General features: G+C 43.9%; 2 protein-coding genes across 2 annotated transcripts; both read right to left on the reverse strand.

Annotated features, from left to right (window-relative positions):
* Nucleotides 1–398: 398 nt before the first annotated feature.
* LOC142034774 (keratin, type I cytoskeletal 19-like) lies at nucleotides 399–5,772 on the reverse strand. The gene is made up of 8 exons (XM_075036544.1): nucleotides 5,205–5,772; nucleotides 4,219–4,301; nucleotides 3,512–3,668; nucleotides 2,912–3,073; nucleotides 2,326–2,451; nucleotides 1,919–2,145; nucleotides 1,279–1,409; nucleotides 399–710 (listed from the first exon to the last, which is right to left on the reverse strand). The coding sequence occupies exons 1-8, from the start codon at nucleotides 5,691–5,693 to the stop codon at nucleotides 685–687; spliced, it is 1,401 nt and encodes a 466-aa protein (XP_074892645.1). The 5' UTR covers nucleotides 5,694–5,772; the 3' UTR covers nucleotides 399–684.
* Nucleotides 5,773–10,683: 4,911 nt separating this feature from the next.
* Nucleotides 10,684–16,072, reverse strand: LOC142034775 (keratin, type I cytoskeletal 19-like). The gene is made up of 8 exons (XM_075036545.1): nucleotides 15,387–16,072; nucleotides 14,333–14,415; nucleotides 13,615–13,771; nucleotides 13,194–13,355; nucleotides 12,640–12,765; nucleotides 12,292–12,518; nucleotides 11,831–11,976; nucleotides 10,684–11,038 (listed from the first exon to the last, which is right to left on the reverse strand). The coding sequence occupies exons 1-8, from the start codon at nucleotides 15,981–15,983 to the stop codon at nucleotides 11,013–11,015; spliced, it is 1,524 nt and encodes a 507-aa protein (XP_074892646.1). The 5' UTR covers nucleotides 15,984–16,072; the 3' UTR covers nucleotides 10,684–11,012.
* Between the last annotated feature and the right edge of the window lie 283 nt (nucleotides 16,073–16,355).

Genomic DNA, 16,355 nt, shown 5'->3' on the forward strand with positions numbered 1-16,355 from the left:
CATTGACAAGATCCAGCTCCACTTACTTCCTTCTTTGTTGTTCTGCAATGAATTTAAGCAAAATGCTCTGTGGGAAGCACACATGCATCTGCCTAAACTGGCTGTTCATGTAGATCATGGAGGATGTCATGCAGGAATGGGCAACGTATGCTACAGGCTTTGACAATGAGGAGGCGGACAAGACCTGCAAGGTCAGCAAGGCTGTTCTCTGGCTCCCACTGGCAAAGCAGCTTTGTTCCCAGTGGACTATGATCCTGACCCATTTAGGTGACCCTTGTGCATGGGTTTCCAGCTTTTCTGGTGGGGTCATTGCAGAGGCTAGCTAGCCTGCCTGAGGTTGTGGTTTGCACCTAGAGCAGCACCTGATTTTCTAAAGGAACTCAGTTTCCAGACACAGGTTTCTTGATTGCATCAGGCAGAAGAAAAGTTTTATTAGAGAAATTTTTTCACCAGCAGGTACATTAGTGATCCTGACTAACTCAAGTAACTTCTAGAGATTACAGCATTACAGAACAGAAGTAGCAGAACAGAGAAAAAGGTGGCCCCAAATAGGCCCCTTTAGATACACGGCAAAGCATTGCTGAGTTACTTCTACTTTCTCTGCGTAGAGGTGTTCAGTGAACATTGAGTGTTCTTGTTTTGTCTGTGGGTTTCTCTGTATATCATCTTCTAGTCCATTCCTCCTTAATCACAAATTCTCCTGCAGGTCACTGGAGAAAAAAATGTAGCAACATTATTTGCTTGGAACAGAGATAAAATCCTTCAAATAAAAATTTTGTCTGTGTAGTGCCCTTATTTCAAGAATACACTCTGTTAAACGACAGCAATTGGCAGACAATCCAGGAAACCCCAGAAATTCCCTAAATAATTGTGTTTTAATGGGAATTTGCACTTGTAAAGTTACAGATTTGCTCTTTTCACTCCTTCAAGACTCTCTTGCTAAGCCTTGCTTGGCTGTCATCTTCTTTACTTCTACTTGCAGACCTTTTCTTTATGCCTCATTTCCCCAGCTTTCTCCTCTTAGTTCTACGGCTCCTTCTTGTCTCTCATTTGCTTTCTGCTACTTCATATTCAGTCAGAGCTCTCTTTAAAACTATTTCTTGGTGACACAGCCAATTTTGCACTGCGGTTGGATCCATTGTAACAGATCACACCTGTAGCATAGTAACTCTCTGAGAAGATACCAACAACATGTCCTAGGAGCATGTGTTGTCTCCTGGCCTCATTACAAAGGAACAAACTGAAAAAAACCTGTTTCTGTGAAAACATAGCTCTTACCTTGTATATCTCCAGTCTTGCAGGGTGGGACTTGGGACTGGCAATGGGAAGATGAAGTTGTAGTATAGGTGTGACTTGTCCTAATGACTCCTCCTCCTACACCAGTTCCTACTCCGATTCCTCCTCCATGACTGGTGGGATAAATTTGGTGAAAGGAATAGGGAGTTTTAGAACTTTACATGACACTGCTGACTGACTACATGACACAAAGTCTCAAACTATGTCTTTTATAGGGTTAGAGTATTTTACATTGTATTCTTTTTTCACTTTCAGAGTTGCTTTGTGTGTGTGCTCCCCTTTGGCATGGAAATACAATGCAGAGCATTGCAATTAATTCTTATTTTGACACTTCTCGTCCATCTTACTATAGAAAAGAGGTTATTATGAATGCTGACATAATACTAGTAGTTGCAATGTTGTAACTAGCAGTTAACAGATTTGATTTCTCTGCATTGCAGATCCCAAGGAGTGCCATTTAGTTCAGATTTGAATGTTCATCACAGTAAAGTTGCTCATGAGACAACTTTTTCATCTCAAAGAAAGCATTAAGATGGACTAAAGATTATATTAGATTCCCAATCTGTAATACAGATCCTTGATATTTTCATTTATTCTGTAGTGGATTTAGAGATCTACATACATAAGGTCCTGCTGTCCTCCTTCCAACAAGCACCGGTAGGTCTGAATTTCCTGCTCCAAACGGCACTTGACGTCCAGTAAGGTCTTGTATTCTTGGTTCTGGCACTCTATTTCTGCTCTTATCTCAGCCAATTGCTGCTCCACGCATGTGATCTGGTTCTGTAGCTCACCGAGGAGGGTGTTGTATTGGCACTCAGTCTCAGCCAGAGAGGATTCCAAATTATTTCTCTGATAAACAAGACAACCAAAGAAACAGCATTCATTTAAGTGTCACCCTGGAGTTTATTATTTCCAATCCAAAAATGAAAGGGCTATTCACCACCATCATGCTGATTGGTAGGTCTGGCTGTTCGTGCTAAGAAATCCAGCAGTAACCACATCACAGCTGAAAGTAAGCTCACCACCTACCTGGCTGAGCTGAGCTTGGAGATCGATTTCCAGGGCTTGCAATTGGCGTCTCAGTTCAGTAACCTGGTTGTTGCACGTCTCTACCTCCTGGCCGCTTGTAATAACTTCCCGATTCACCTCCTCAATCTGAAAATCACCAATCCAGAATAAAGAGCTTCAGAGAATATCTGTGTAAATTGGACTTGCTTTTACAGAAGCAGAATACAGTGAGTAGCTAGCAAAAAGAGAAGTGAGCAGGGCGAGTTCTCTGTGCACTGGGCGTTAACCACCAGCTTCAGCTGCTTGCTCTTTTTACAAATTGTATTAGCCTCGTGGTTATTAAGTCTCTTTAATCCAAATGTGGAATATCTTAGTTCCAACAACACACCGCAAGGCCTTGCGGCAAATGCTGCTGTTCCAGATGGGACATAACAAACTGGTCAGACAGGCCTGTGTCTCCTGTGGAACACAGCGTATAATGAGTGCTGATCTTGGGCTTCACTGTAAAGGAAGACCTGCTTATCGTCTCCATGTCTGTTTTCTGAAATGCTCCTCTGCCTCGAAATGTGCATGTCAGTTTGTTTTGCAGCAGGTGTGTGTCGCTTACCTTGCACTCATACCAATCCTCAACTTCCTTGCGGTTGCGCGCTATCAGTGTTTCATACTGGCATCTCAGATCCTCCAAGATTTGCCTGAGATCTGGTCCAGGGCAGGCATTGACCTCCACACTCACGTCTCCAGTTGATTGTTTTCTCAGGCAATTCATTTCCTGAAAATATAACCCAGATCAGATGCATACTGGCTTTTGAAAGACAACATAGAAGAGCAGAGCTTGGTGGCTAAGAACAGCACTCCTTGTGAGGGGTGCCTCCCAGCTATGGCTGTAAAAAGCACTGGGAGATGGTGCAAGTGTTTCCCCAACAAATCTGTTGGGTAATTTCTTTTCTTATCCACTGGAGTCAGCAGCAACTTTCACAGACACCCCCCAGCACTCCCAGTGCCAGTGCAGCCCCGAGAGCAGCAGCCACCTCTCTGCCAGAGCTCCCACACCACCCACAAGGCAGACAGGTCTGAACCCCAGAAGCGTTTGACGGGAAAGCTGTGGCGTGAAAGTGGTTGATCTTTACTTTTAAATTTAGAGCACATTCGTGTAGGCAAAGTTTTATGTCAGGGCCATGGTGCTCCTAGGGAAAGGGCAGGACCCTACCTCCTCGTGGTTCTTCTTCAGGCAGCAGAGCTCCTCCCGCAGCGACTCCAGCTGTGCCTCCAGGTCAGACCTGCAGAGCGTCAGCTGATCCAGGACTTGGCGTAAGCCATTAATGTCAGCCTCCACGCTCTGGCGCAGGGCCAGCTCCGTTTCATACCTGGTTTGTGCAAGAAAGCAGAAATTCAGAACGGTAACATCTCAACTGTGCTCAGTTTATGCAAAGATCTTTCCCAACTGCCTGCTTTAAACTGTATTTTGTTGTCTAAGCTGAATGCACTGTGCATTAGATTTCTGCACTGCACTTAATGTCTGTTATGTGAAAGCTTTCCTCATCTATTTTTTTCCTGCTCCTGATCACTGTATGTTTGATATCACTTATTCAGCTGCATTTCTATTTTGCTGATCCCAATCTGCACTGGTCTGTGATGGAAATGCGCCAACTACACCACTAAGGACTCCTCCCTGCAATGTGGGTCCCCAGCCCTCACCAACAAACGCTGTTGCTAAATGTTTCACCCGAGAATACTAATTAAGGGAGGGCTGGTGACCAAGAGCAAAATGCCTTTCATCACTCCATCCTGTCCTAATGCGGTGTTGTACTGAGACTTGTCTGAAGTCTCTGTAATTAGTGCACGGAGACTCCACAAATCAGATGTAAAGGAGCAGGGAGGAGACAACAGGGCTCATCTACACAGAGGGGCACTCACTTCACACGGAAGTCATCAGCAGCCATCCTGCTGTTATCAATGTCCAGAATGATCTTGTTGTTATCAATGGTTGCGCAGACAATCTGGAAAAGAGCAGACCATGAGAGATGTTTCACTTCTCTCTGCTGTTATACTCTATAGGTCTATCTAGATTGCAGTTAGGTAGTAACTCTTCACAATTTCCTTTCTCTGTTACCTTCTTACTTCAGTAACCTTGTTCCTTGAGCAGAGCAGTTGCAGGAGGTAGTTTTGCCTCCTTAACTCACAGTCAGTAAAGAAAAGAGATCAACTGTGTAGAGATTGGGAGTTAAAGAGTTGTGAGAAGGGACTTCCCAGTTTCAAGATCTGAAGGCAAGTTCCAAAGATGCTTCACAAAGAAGTGAACCTAAAGAACCTTCCTTAAGACATTAAATCTCATCTGACATTCAAGCTGGTGTGTTCTGGGCTTCAGGCTTAAGGGTCTTCAGGGAAGACAGTTGGAAGGTATCTTTAAGCCTTAAGATCAGCCATAGCTTTCATTGCGGACATAATAACATCAAGCTGTTTGTGCCACTGTGGCAATCAATTTCAAATACTCCACTTTTCTCACCTGGAATTTATAATGCTTTGTTTGATACAGCATTTGATATGTATGTTTTGCTCTTGTTCTATAGTTCTCTTTACTTTGCTTTTCCTACTGGGCTGACACCACTGCATTTCCTCAGAGCACACTTGATGATATCATACTTATAATTGTATAGTCAAAACACAATGTAACAAAGCATCCTTTTCCTTTTTAAGAGTATTATCCCACCTGTATCACCTTGCAGCATGCATCTTTGATATGCACCCACACTCAACAGTGTCACAGGGGAGCTTGCCAAAATTCAAGTTTGTGAAGACATTTAGCAGCACAAAAGTTACCTCTAACAATTGCAGTAGATTCTAAATACAGATTCAGAAATAAGCTTTAAATAGGGGAGGAACAACTGAAAAAAGGGGATTACCTGATTTTGAAGATCTTCAATTTCTTTGTAATAGCAGCTGTAGTCCCGGGGCTCACAGGAAAGGCCCTGTGTAGCATACCACTCTCTGATTCTGCATTCCAGTTCAGCATTTTCCTTCTCCAAGCACTTCACCTTGTCCAGATAGGAAGCCAGGCGATCATTGAGATTTTGCATGGTGACCTTCTCATCACAGGATGAAAGCAAACAGTCGCCACCAAGACCACCAACAACCACACCACCTCCAAGGCCAAAACCAAGGCCATTGCCATAGCAGTTGCCACCTCCATAGCTCCCACCAGCCAAGCTACCAACACTCAGTCCCCCTCCATAATTCACTCCACCGCAGTAACTCCTTCCAGAAAAACCTCTGCCACTGCCTATCCCATAGGAAGAAATCCGTGCTCCACCACCACCACCAATGATACAGCTGCCACCACTGCTCCTGCCTTTGCTAGACACAGTAATAGTCTCCTTAATGTTGCAACTCATGGCGACAGCAGTTGGAAATGCAAGCAGAAGCCCAAAGCAAGATGCACAGCTTGATATTAAATCAGACTGCGAGTTGTCCGTTGCCACGAAACTCTATTTATACCTTCCACAGTGGGTGTCACCACTGTTTCTTCTTCCCATAAGGCTGGCTACTCTAGCCATTGGTGCCAAGAATAATTTCTCAAAGGGAAGTTTCCTTTCAAGAATCCTGGTAGACAAGGAAGATACTTTACATGTCTCTTGCTAATTTCAAAAATACATTAGCAATAATGTTTTATGAATCATCAGCTTTTTGTTTATGATGCAAACTTTACAACATTAAGCCAGGAAAAACACTGTCCTAAATTATATACCAGGAAGAAATCATTAAAGGTTATTGCATCAAAGAGCTCTTTATCTCTCATTAATTTATTTTCATTTTATTTTGAGTTGAATAAGCAGTTTTCATGCAAGGTGCTGATGTTGGAATATGTAAGATGAAAAAGAAAGAATAAATACGAAGTTTGACTCTCGAATGATGTATGAGGAATGATGTAAGAACTTTGTGGAAAGATCAGAGACACAGAGATTAACCTTTAAGTCTCTCCATTGGCAAAATGACAACTCCAGAACACGCTGCTATGAGACAAGTGAAACCGTGGAGTGATGTCTTAATGGACATGGATGAAAGGTTCTTCTATATGACTGTGACTCTCCAGTAATTCACAAAGGTTTTGTTTCTTTATGTGGAGAGTGTAGAGTAAGGTAAAAGTACTTTAAATATTCCGTGTTGTTCAGTGAAAGATATTTCTACAGTTTTCATCATTATGGATAGTGATCATTGCTGGGGAAGGGTGGGCGTTTTGAAACAGTGAATGGGAGTGGAAACATCCTGTGGGCAATTTCTCTGTCAATATGTGCTGCATTCTAATAAGAGGTTTGGGACTACTGTCCTAGGAAATATAAAGACAGAATTGCTGATTGCCAGCAGAGCAATCGTTGCCCAATACAGTTCTACACTGGCTTGGAGAGGATGTGTTAAGTACAAACCAGAGGTTCTTCTCTATCACTAATGTTTCCAAATCTTAGCTAGGCAGAGAAATTAAAAGGTAAGAATCCTTTCACTCTTCTGACATCAAAATTCAGGCTAAGCTCATTTTCATGAGATGTTTTGCTAAGACTCAAGAGCAATGGTCTTCTCTCTAGGGAGAACCTGTTTCTACTGGCTGTTGAGCAAGAGACAGGCGTTCCACAGCTTTCTGAAACTAACCGTTCACTGTAAGAAATTCTCCAAGCCTACTTCACCAGGGAACAAGTGAGCTCAAACTCTTGCTCAAATCCTCACTCCCTGTCAGGATTGTGGATTGGAATAGCTATTATTTGGCAAGTAAATAATCCCACTTAGTGGAGGACTGACTTGTCCCAGTATTCATGTATTTGCTGATCATGTTACTGCTCTTGTTCTCCTTATTTCTGTTGAAAACATGCCTTCCCTTATCTCTGCATCTTTGGATCTTACTTATCCAGTACAATGAAACCCAGTAGCATTCTGGTGATATCTCCAGCAGGCCGGAGACAAACATGTGGAGAGACTTGCTCAAAGGGATTTACTCAAAGACAAAGAGCATGCCTCTGGCAGAGTCTGCAGTTGAACTTAGGTCTCCTGTATCAGACTGCAGTGCCTGAATGTCAGCCCGTCCTTCCAAGTTGTGCTCCACTCAGTCACAAAATACAAAGGAGCAAAGCTCAGATTAGGCAAAAACTCTAATAAAGCTATTGTGTATAGGAAGGAATACCTGGATTTCATTACTAGGACTGGAGAATGTAATTGGAGTCAGGGTGTGGTGGTAAGAATGAACCGAAACTGATGTAATACTGCATCGCTTGAAGCTTTGCCTGTCCTGCGTATGATTCTTCAGGAGTTTCCCAATAGCTGTCTGCAGCAACCATCTTTTCTGAGTGAGTGCACATTCCTTCCTCTGCTCCACAGTTATCATTTTAGCACATCAGAATAATGCAGGCAGAAACATGGAATGACTTACTTCTTTGTGGGAGTGGAGGATGTCTACATGCCCATTGCGGTAATTATTGCGGAGAGCAGAGAAGATGGCTCCTGCTCTTCTGACATACCTTGGTCCCCTGTGGGCCTGTAGCTTTATCCATTAGACCCACCTCTTTCTGCTGTGGGTCTTCACCAGGCACCTTTGCCCAGGATCCTTGCATGGCACACGCTTGCTCTCTTTCTTGCTATTTTTCCTTTTTGTCTTCAGGAAATGGGTGCACTAGTTATGCTAAGGTAAAATTAATAATTGTTCTGAAGACCTTAAAAAAATAAATTAAGCTTTCCCTCCTATTTTCATTCAGTTATTTGAACTCATAAGCTTCCTGGGTCTGTCTCATTAGCACAAAGAAATATGGAAATCTCATGGAAATGTAGTTTCCAGCCCAAGGTTTGCAGCTCCATAATTTGCAACTCTTTAATATATGGGTTGTTTCCAGGGTGTTTTCTGCTGGGGAACTGTTTATCACAAGCTACCTTCTCATGAGCTGCTTTCCAAATGCATCCCAAACTTGTAGGTCCACAAACAACATCACAGTGTCTTAGGAGCTGAGTCTGTACAACCCCGGGGGCTTTCCAGAGGCATATTCATAAAGTCTGGATCATTAGAGTCCTTTTGGCCATGTTATTAGGTCTCTTTCACCTCTCAGGAATTTAGGACAGCTCCTTTGTGAAAGTGCATGCTTTGCACCTGCTGGACCTGGTGGGAAGGATGGAAAGGCCTTTGATATGAATACAGGGAATCAGGTGGAGCAGCTAGATGTCAGTAGCAGTTCACAAGAGGAGACTAGCCCAGACCCGGTGGGATTCAGCTGGGGCTCCCAGAAAAAAGTGGCAAGATTTTATATATTGTAGGTTGCCTAGAGTTCCCAGAAGACTGAAAACTGGAAGAGCATCAATACAGTATCTTTATATTTTTAAAAATGAGAGTGTGAGGACTGGTAGGTTGGGAAGGATTGAGGCCAGAAAAGGCACCAGTGGGTTATCTTACTGTTGGTCTTTGCACTGAACAAGGCAGGAGAAGACAACGGGAAAGCAAAAGGGAAAGACTTGCTTTCTGACTTCTCAGCCAGAGCTCTGAGGACAACTGGGATATACACAAAAGAGTCCAACCAATGGGAATTTCCCATTATAACCATGATAAGTATGTCTTTTGATCTCTTGTGAAACAGTGGCCTTACACGTCTACTGAGGGATTTCAGCATCAAGTCTGGGACTTTCTGTAGGGCTGGAACTGATCTTTAAAGAAGGCTTAATTTAGAGTCTTAGTTTAAAATCTTCTACCTATGGTCACTCTTCTGAATCTTTATTGCAGCTGTTCCAGTGCTGCATTTTCTTATTGTGCTCTAGCCCCTGGATACTATTGGGTTTAGTGTCTGGTAGATGAAATAAAAGAAATACCACTGAGACATCTTCTCTCCATGTTCTTTTACAGCAGGAGAAGGGCACCTTTCACCTGCTCCCTGATACATTAATGATTGAGATTCTTCAGACACTTGCTACCTATGGGCCTTGGAGATGCTGCTTTCCTGGAAGGTTTCACATTGTGTTAAATCTGTTTCTGTAGTAAAAGAGAAATTGGTGTCCATATAAAAGAGCTGACACTAAAAAAGTGTGCCACACTGAAATGTTTTTGCCTTTATACCCTTTTCTAGTGTCCCCCCCTCCCCCCACCCCGAGGCTGGCTGTTCCATAACCTCCAGCTTTTGATGGCAAAGGAATAACCAGGAGTTTTGCTTTACCAGGTCATCTCATAAGTGAATATGACTCTTTCTGTAACAACCACATCGCGGTGTACCAGAAGTAACAGCAGCCGTAACCAGTGCTGCTCTTTTAGCTGTGAACCTGCAGGGTGGAGTGGACGTGTAAAACCGGCCACTGCTTGTTTTTCAGGACCAACAGACAATTTAAACCCCAAAACACTCTCCAGGTCATAATGGCTTTTAACTGAAAATTCTCCAAACCCAGAATGACTCTGCAAGTTCACCATGGCCAGTTCCCATGGCTGCACCCACCAGAAGTCCTCCAGGGCCCTCAGTTACCAAACTGCTGCCCTCGCTTCTCTAGGCAGGTCAGTGTCAGGACGCATGCACACCACCATGCCAGTCCAAACTGACTCAGCATCAGCTACATGGTTGCTGTTCAAGGCCCAAAGGAAGGAGTGGTCTTTGCCTTACTTGTGAAGTTTAAGACATACTGGCTCTGTGTATCCAAAGGCCCTAGCTGGCTTTTCTCTCCATTGTATTCTCTGTTGAGCTGCACCTTTTCAGCTCCCATCCTGCCCTCTCCAATTCTCCAAAGAAGGTATGTTTAATGTAAAGATGATCTTTCAACAGTTTCTGATGTTCAGGTTGAAACTCTTTGAAATAGAAGGATGACCAGTAAATGACTCAGTCACTATGTGAAAACAGAGAAAGAAACCTTTTTGCCTTCAGTCCTTTTCTCAATGGGAAGATTCCTATAAAACGAAAGGGATAGGTCAGAATATAAGCCATGTCAGCAGAAATTGAATCAGTTGTGGAGACAAAGATTTCCTCTTCAGTCTAATCACAGTCCCCAGGTTGGATGATGAAGTATGAGAGGGCACAGCCCAAATGTGTCAGCACTAGACTGGGGCCGAGGCAATCTGTCTCCAGATGTTCCATCCCTGACTTTCAAAATATTTCTAAAATTGTGTTATAGCACAATGTTCTGTGGCAGGCACACAGGCATCTGCCTGATTAGGATGTCTATGTAGATCATGGAGGATGTCATGCAGGAACGGGCAACGTATGGTACAGGCTTTGACAGGGAGGAGGTGGACAAGACCTGCAAGGTCAGCAAGGCCGTTCTCTGGCTCCCACTGGCAAAGCAGCTTTGTTCCCAGTGGACTATGATCTTGACCTGTTTAGGTGACCCTTGTGCATGGATCAGCACCCGATTTTCTAAAGGAACACAGTTTCCAGACACAGGTTTCTTGATTGCATCAGGCAGAAGCAAAGTTTTATTAGAGAATTTTTTTCACCAGCAGGTACATTAGTGATCATATACTACTGGTTAACTCCAGCAATAGTCATGGTGGTTGGGCACACACAGCAATACAGACTGGAAAAAGCAAATAGCAAAATAAAGCAGAATGTGGCCCAATGCTCTGCTTATCCCTCTGACACATTGCTTAGCATTGCTGAGTAATACAAAAGAGCACAGTCCTTGCTCTTTGCAGAGGCATACAGTAAATATTCTCTCTCTTCATCCATGGCTCTGCTTCAGGGTTCTCTTGTTGGATATTCTCATTTCTCTGCTTAATCACAAATCCTTCTGCAAGGCACTGGAAAGATCAAAGGAAACATTGCTTTGTTTATAGCAAAAATAGATTCTTTCCCACACTGTCATTCTATACATGTGATCATTTCACAGGCCAATTCAATTAGAATTTCAGATAAATACTGTCCCTTCCTGGAAAGGTCTGATTGTTGCCTGCCAGTCAGGCAGATGGGATTTGTAGCTAGCTGGAGCATGGTCTGCCTTTTTACATAAAAATGCCAAATGGTGGAAGCTGCAGACTTTGTACCAGCAGCAATCTGGATGAGAGAATGGCATCAGGGTCCTTGCCAGAACAATGCCCCTGCTCACACTCATTCTCCTGGACCAACTGGCGCCATATTTCTTTCTTTGTTTTTTAGTTTGGCTGGAAGTTTCCCCTTCAAATAGTACTAGTAGTTTTCTGCCAGTATTCCCATTCGTGCTTTTTTTTCTGATTTCTGGGCACTCTGCTTTCTCCTTTCTCCTACTCTTTCCTTTGTCCCAGATTTCATGTCAGTCCTTTCTCCACATTCTCTGTGGCTTGCCTGCCTGCTGACTCTGTCATTCTCCTTCCTATCCCCCTTCCCCCTCCTCCCTTTTTGCAGTTCTCATGCTTCCTAGCAGAGTCACAGCTCCTAAAAGCACTTGTTGTAGCCACTCCTCTGTGCCCTCCTGTCATGTATTTCCCAGTAGCCTCACAATAAAACTTTCAAATAGCACCTGTAAGCTACGTGGGAAAGATCTTTGTGGCTGCCTGTCCTTGCTGCATTAGAATAGAGAAGACTGTGGAAATCTTGTAGAGTATTGCAGTTTTTACCTTGTATCTCCGCAGCTGCACAGGATGGCATCTGGGCAGATGAAGTGTACGTGTGGCTTGTTCTAATGATACCTCCTCCTCCTATTCCACTTGTTCTTGCAACTCCTCCTCCTAGACCCGAAGACTGACCAATTCCTCCTTGCTGACTAAGGGGACAGGAAAATAACATTTTAGTGAAAGAAATGACAGATAAACTAGAACTACAGTTTTTCGTTGTCTCTGCTGCTCTCAGTCTGGTTTCCTTTTTGGAAAATATTGCAGTGACCTTTCTTCTTGTGGCAATGGCTGGCACAAGGTAGGGAAGCAGATTATCACCATTGATTACCAGGCAGCCTGAACAGGTCAGTAAGGGTGAAGGAGCTGTGCAGAGCCTCCACCTATTGTTCACTTTGCTGTTATGTTAAAATACCCTGGACGCACGTATTTTATTTTGTCTTTTGGTGCATCTCAAGCCTTCTTACATAAGGTCCTGCTGTCCACCCTCTAGCAGGCAGCGGTATGTATGGATCTCCTGCTCCAGACGGCATTTGACGTCCAGCAGGATCTTGTACTCTTGGTTCTGGCATTCCATTTCTGCACGTAGATCAGCCAGTTGCTGCTCCACGCATGTGATCTGGCTCTGGAGCTCAGCAAGGTGATTGTTGTAACGACACTCTGTCTCAGCCAGCGAGGATTCCAGGTTGTCCCTCTGAGGAGTGACATGTGGCACAATACAAATACAGGCATGAGAAACACTGCATTTAACTACAAATTCTTACATCAAAGCATAACTGTGAGACAGCTGAGCTTTACACCAGCTCACCACTCACCTGGCTGAGCTGAGCCTGGAGATCGATTTCCAGGGCTTGCAATTGGCGTCTCAGTTCAGTGACTTGGTTATTGCACGTCTCTACCTCCTGACCGCTTGTAATAACCTCCCGATTCACCTCCTCAATCTGAAAATCACCAATCCAGAATAAAGGTGTTCAGGGAATGTTTGATGTAAGACAGATTAAGGAAAGAGCAGAGAAGCTAGCAAAAAACATGAAATGAGAAAGGTTTGGGTGAACTCTCTGTCATCCTAATGGAGTGTGAACCCTGCTTGTCATTCCTCTTGTTCTTCTAATAGTACTGCTGTCCAGTTCTTCTCACTACTTACTGCATTGTAAAGAGTTCCTGCCTCAAGTCTCACTAACATGCAGCACTTCCCGTCACCCCATAAAAAGAATGCAGAGTGGCAGTATACCCTGTGTCACTTGGTCAATTTAAACCAATGCTAAATGCTGTTACAGTATGTTGTCTGGTTTTAATGCGTAATAAATCACTGTGGAGCCATTGCCTGGATATCAGCTAGGGAAAGTCAGGGCTGCGTAAATGTACTCACCTTGCACTCATACCAATCCTCAACTTCTTTGCGATTGCGTTCAATCAGTGTTTCATACTGGCACCTCATCTCCTCCAGGATCTTTCTGAGGTCTGGGCCAGGGCAGGCATTGACCTCCACGCTCACATCTCCAGTCGATTGTTTCCTCAGACAGTTCATTTCCTGGAAACACCACCCAGATCATGTCATTTTTTAAAAAGAAGGAAAAAACTGAGGGAGCTAAGTTGCCCTATAGGGAAGAGCAGAGCCCCTGGCAGAGGCCCTCTCTGCTGGACATTCAGAGCTCCTAGTTTATATGTATTGTCTCCATCAACCGGTTGCCCGTCTGCAGCCAGCACCCCAGGGGTAGGGACCACGGAGATGGAGGGTGATGGATCCTGCATGAATTAACACTTTGGACACAAGAAGGGTAGGACCCTACCTCCTCGTGGTTCTTCTTCAGGCAGCAGAGCTCCTCCCGCAGCGACTCCAGCTGTGCCTCCAGGTCAGACCTGCAGAGCGTCAGCTGATCCAGGACTTGGCGTAAGCCATTAATGTCAGCCTCCACGCTCTGGCGCAGGGCCAGCTCTGTCTCGTACCTGGGAGTGAGAAAGAAAGCAAGAAAGAGTAGTCAGTGTCTGACATCACCATTTGCTCCTTTTTTTTTTCATTTGATCATCCATCTTTCTTACAGTATTTTCCTAACTAGCCTAACAGGATTCTAAGAAAAGCAGTCTGAGGATTGCTCCATCAAATCTGCCCTCAGTCTGCCTTCTCTGGAGCTTTTTCACCAGGATGGAGGTGTCACTCACTGCATTTCTGTGCTCCAAAAGGAAAAAAAAAGCTTCCACTTTGAAAGACACCATGTGCCAGAATGGCAGCTCAGGTGAGCCCACGCTTGCTCCCTTTTTCCAGATCCCTTCTGCCTTCTGAAGAACTCTAATCTCTGCTCAAAACCATCTTGTTGTCCCAAATTTTCCACCCTGGAACTGCCACTAATTAAGGCAGCTCTAGAGGCAATGGATGAAAGAGCTTTTCTGCATAGCCTCCAGCCTGTCCTGACCAGAGGATCACAGGAGACCTGTCTGAGAGCTCCTTCTTACCAGTTTTGTGAGTGGGAGCACAGTGACAGAGGAAGGGGACAGCTGAAGGGTACTCACTTCACTCGGAAGTCGTCGGCTGTCATCCTGCTGTTATCGATGTTCAAAATGATCTTGTTGTTGTCTATGGTTGCGCAGACAATCTGAAAAAAGAATATTCACTCCTGAAGCCTCTTCTCTGTATCCTCAGGCTCAAGTGTACCCATTGACCGGTGCTACCAGACCTAACCTCTTTCTCTCTCTTTTTTTTTTAATATTGTGTAGCAGGCATGGGGGAGTTGAGGATTGCAGCAGTCAGAGGGGTGAGTGTTCAGTGAAGTACGGTGAAGGCATTAAAATGATGAAATACATGGTTCAGATACGGACAGTCAGAGAAGAATAATTAGTGTTGTCCAGCACCTGCCACAACTCACCTAACCTTTTAAATCTAAATCTTACTTTCATGGATAAGAGGTTTAAAAGCTTTGTTTCAAGACTTAATTATATGTGTCTCTCTTTCTGTCTGTTTCCTGGATTCTTTTCACTTTATTCTTATTTGTGCATTGACATCCTAGAATTTTTGCCAAACACACTTTGGAATCATTTTTAGTTTTAAATTGCATATTCGAGATGTGTTATGGTAATGCTCTTTTTGTTCTTATTTTTAATTAGATGTCCTATATTTCCCAATTCTGTATGAAAGAGTAAACTTGTAAAAAAGGGAATAACATTTAACTGGAATTCTGCAAGACTGATGACAGAATTATAATAATTCAGGCAAATTAATGCGATCCATTATTTATTTATCTTTTAGCTGCTTTCTTGGCATATATCTATTCAAACATCTTGGCACAAACCTAATTCAGAAAGACTACTGAGCCAATCCAGATGTATTCCATGAAGATAACATTTTGCCCTTCAAATATATCTGATGAATAAAAGCAATGGAAACAGTCCAAACACTCAAGGTTTTTACCTTTGAGCTCTAGGGCTTTCTACAGGCAGTTGTCTTAATGGCTGTTTACAAAAAGCATTTTACAACAATGGAATGTTACTCTCAATCACTGCATTAAGTTGTGAACCAAGACCGTGGGAGAAGCTTACAAGGGAGAAAGCAGCTGAGAAATGATGTTACCTGATTTTGAAGATCTTCTATTTCTTTATAATAGCAGCTGTAGTCCCGTGGCTCACAAAAAGGGCCCTGCTTGGCATACCACTCCCTGATTCTGCACTCCAAGTCAGCATTTTCTTGTTCCAGGCACCTCACCTTGTCCAGGTAAGAAGCCAGGCGGTCGTTAAGATTCTGCATGGTGACCTTTTCATCACCAGAAAGAAGAATGCCATCACCAGCAAAACCACCTCCAACTACCCCTCCACCAAGACCAATACCAAGGCCACCTCCAAGGCCACCTCCAATGCCACCGCCAAAGCGAGCACTGCCACCGCTGAATCCAATGCCTGAGCATCCTCCAAGGACAGCGGCTCCTAAGCCACCTCCATAGTTTCCACCAACCAAACTGCCAGTGCTCAGTCCTCCGCCGTAATTCACACTACCACAGTAGCTTCTACCAGAAAACCCTCGGCTACCACCTATCCCGCAAGTTGTGTATCTTCCAGAAGAGACTGAGGAGATCCGTGCTCCTCCACCACCACCACCGCCACCAATAACACAGCTGCCACCACTGGTCCTGCCTCTGAGAGAGCCAGGTGTCTGCTTAATACTACAACTCATTTTGAGGACAGCTGCAGATCCAACCCAAAGCCCAAAGCAAGATGCACAGCTTGATATTGAATCAGACTGCAGGTTGTTTGTTGCCGCAGATCTCTATTTATACCTTCCAAAGGGGGTGTCACCTATAGGGTGTTTCTTCTTCCCACGGGGCTGGCTAGTCTTGCTGTTTATGCCAAGAATAAATAGCCCATAGGCAGTTTCCCTCTAGAAATCCCAGTTCACAAGGAAGATACTTTACATGTCAGCAGCTTATTCCAAAAAGTAAAATAATGTTTTATGAGTCATCGGCTTTTTGTATGATGCAAACTTTACAACAAGTCAAGAAAAAAGTTGCCCTCGATTATGTACAAAGGGGAAACATTGGTATTTATA

Source organism: Buteo buteo, chromosome 9 (genome assembly GCF_964188355.1).
Source record: "Buteo buteo chromosome 9, bButBut1.hap1.1, whole genome shotgun sequence".
Lineage (NCBI taxonomy): Eukaryota > Metazoa > Chordata > Aves > Accipitriformes > Accipitridae > Buteo > Buteo buteo.

Coding starts and splice junctions, on each gene's coding strand:
- LOC142034774 (XM_075036544.1), bottom strand. CDS start 5,693: ATGAGTTGCAACATTAAGGAGACTATTACTGTGTCTAGCAAAGGCAGG. Junction 4,302..5,204: donor TTGAAGATCTTCAAAATCAG/GTAATCCCCTTT, acceptor GCTCTTTTCCAG/ATTGTCTGCGCAACCATTGA. Junction 2,452..2,911: donor AGGATTGGTATGAGTGCAAG/GTAAGCGACACA, acceptor GGTGATTTTCAG/ATTGAGGAGGTGAATCGGGA.
- LOC142034775 (XM_075036545.1), bottom strand. CDS start 15,983: ATGAGTTGTAGTATTAAGCAGACACCTGGCTCTCTCAGAGGCAGGACC. Junction 12,519..12,639: donor TCCAGGCTCAGCTCAGCCAG/GTGAGTGGTGAG, acceptor GTCACTCCTCAG/AGGGACAACCTGGAATCCTC. Junction 11,039..11,830: donor TGCAGCTGCGGAGATACAAG/GTAAAAACTGCA, acceptor TGATCTTTCCAG/TGCCTTGCAGAAGGATTTGT.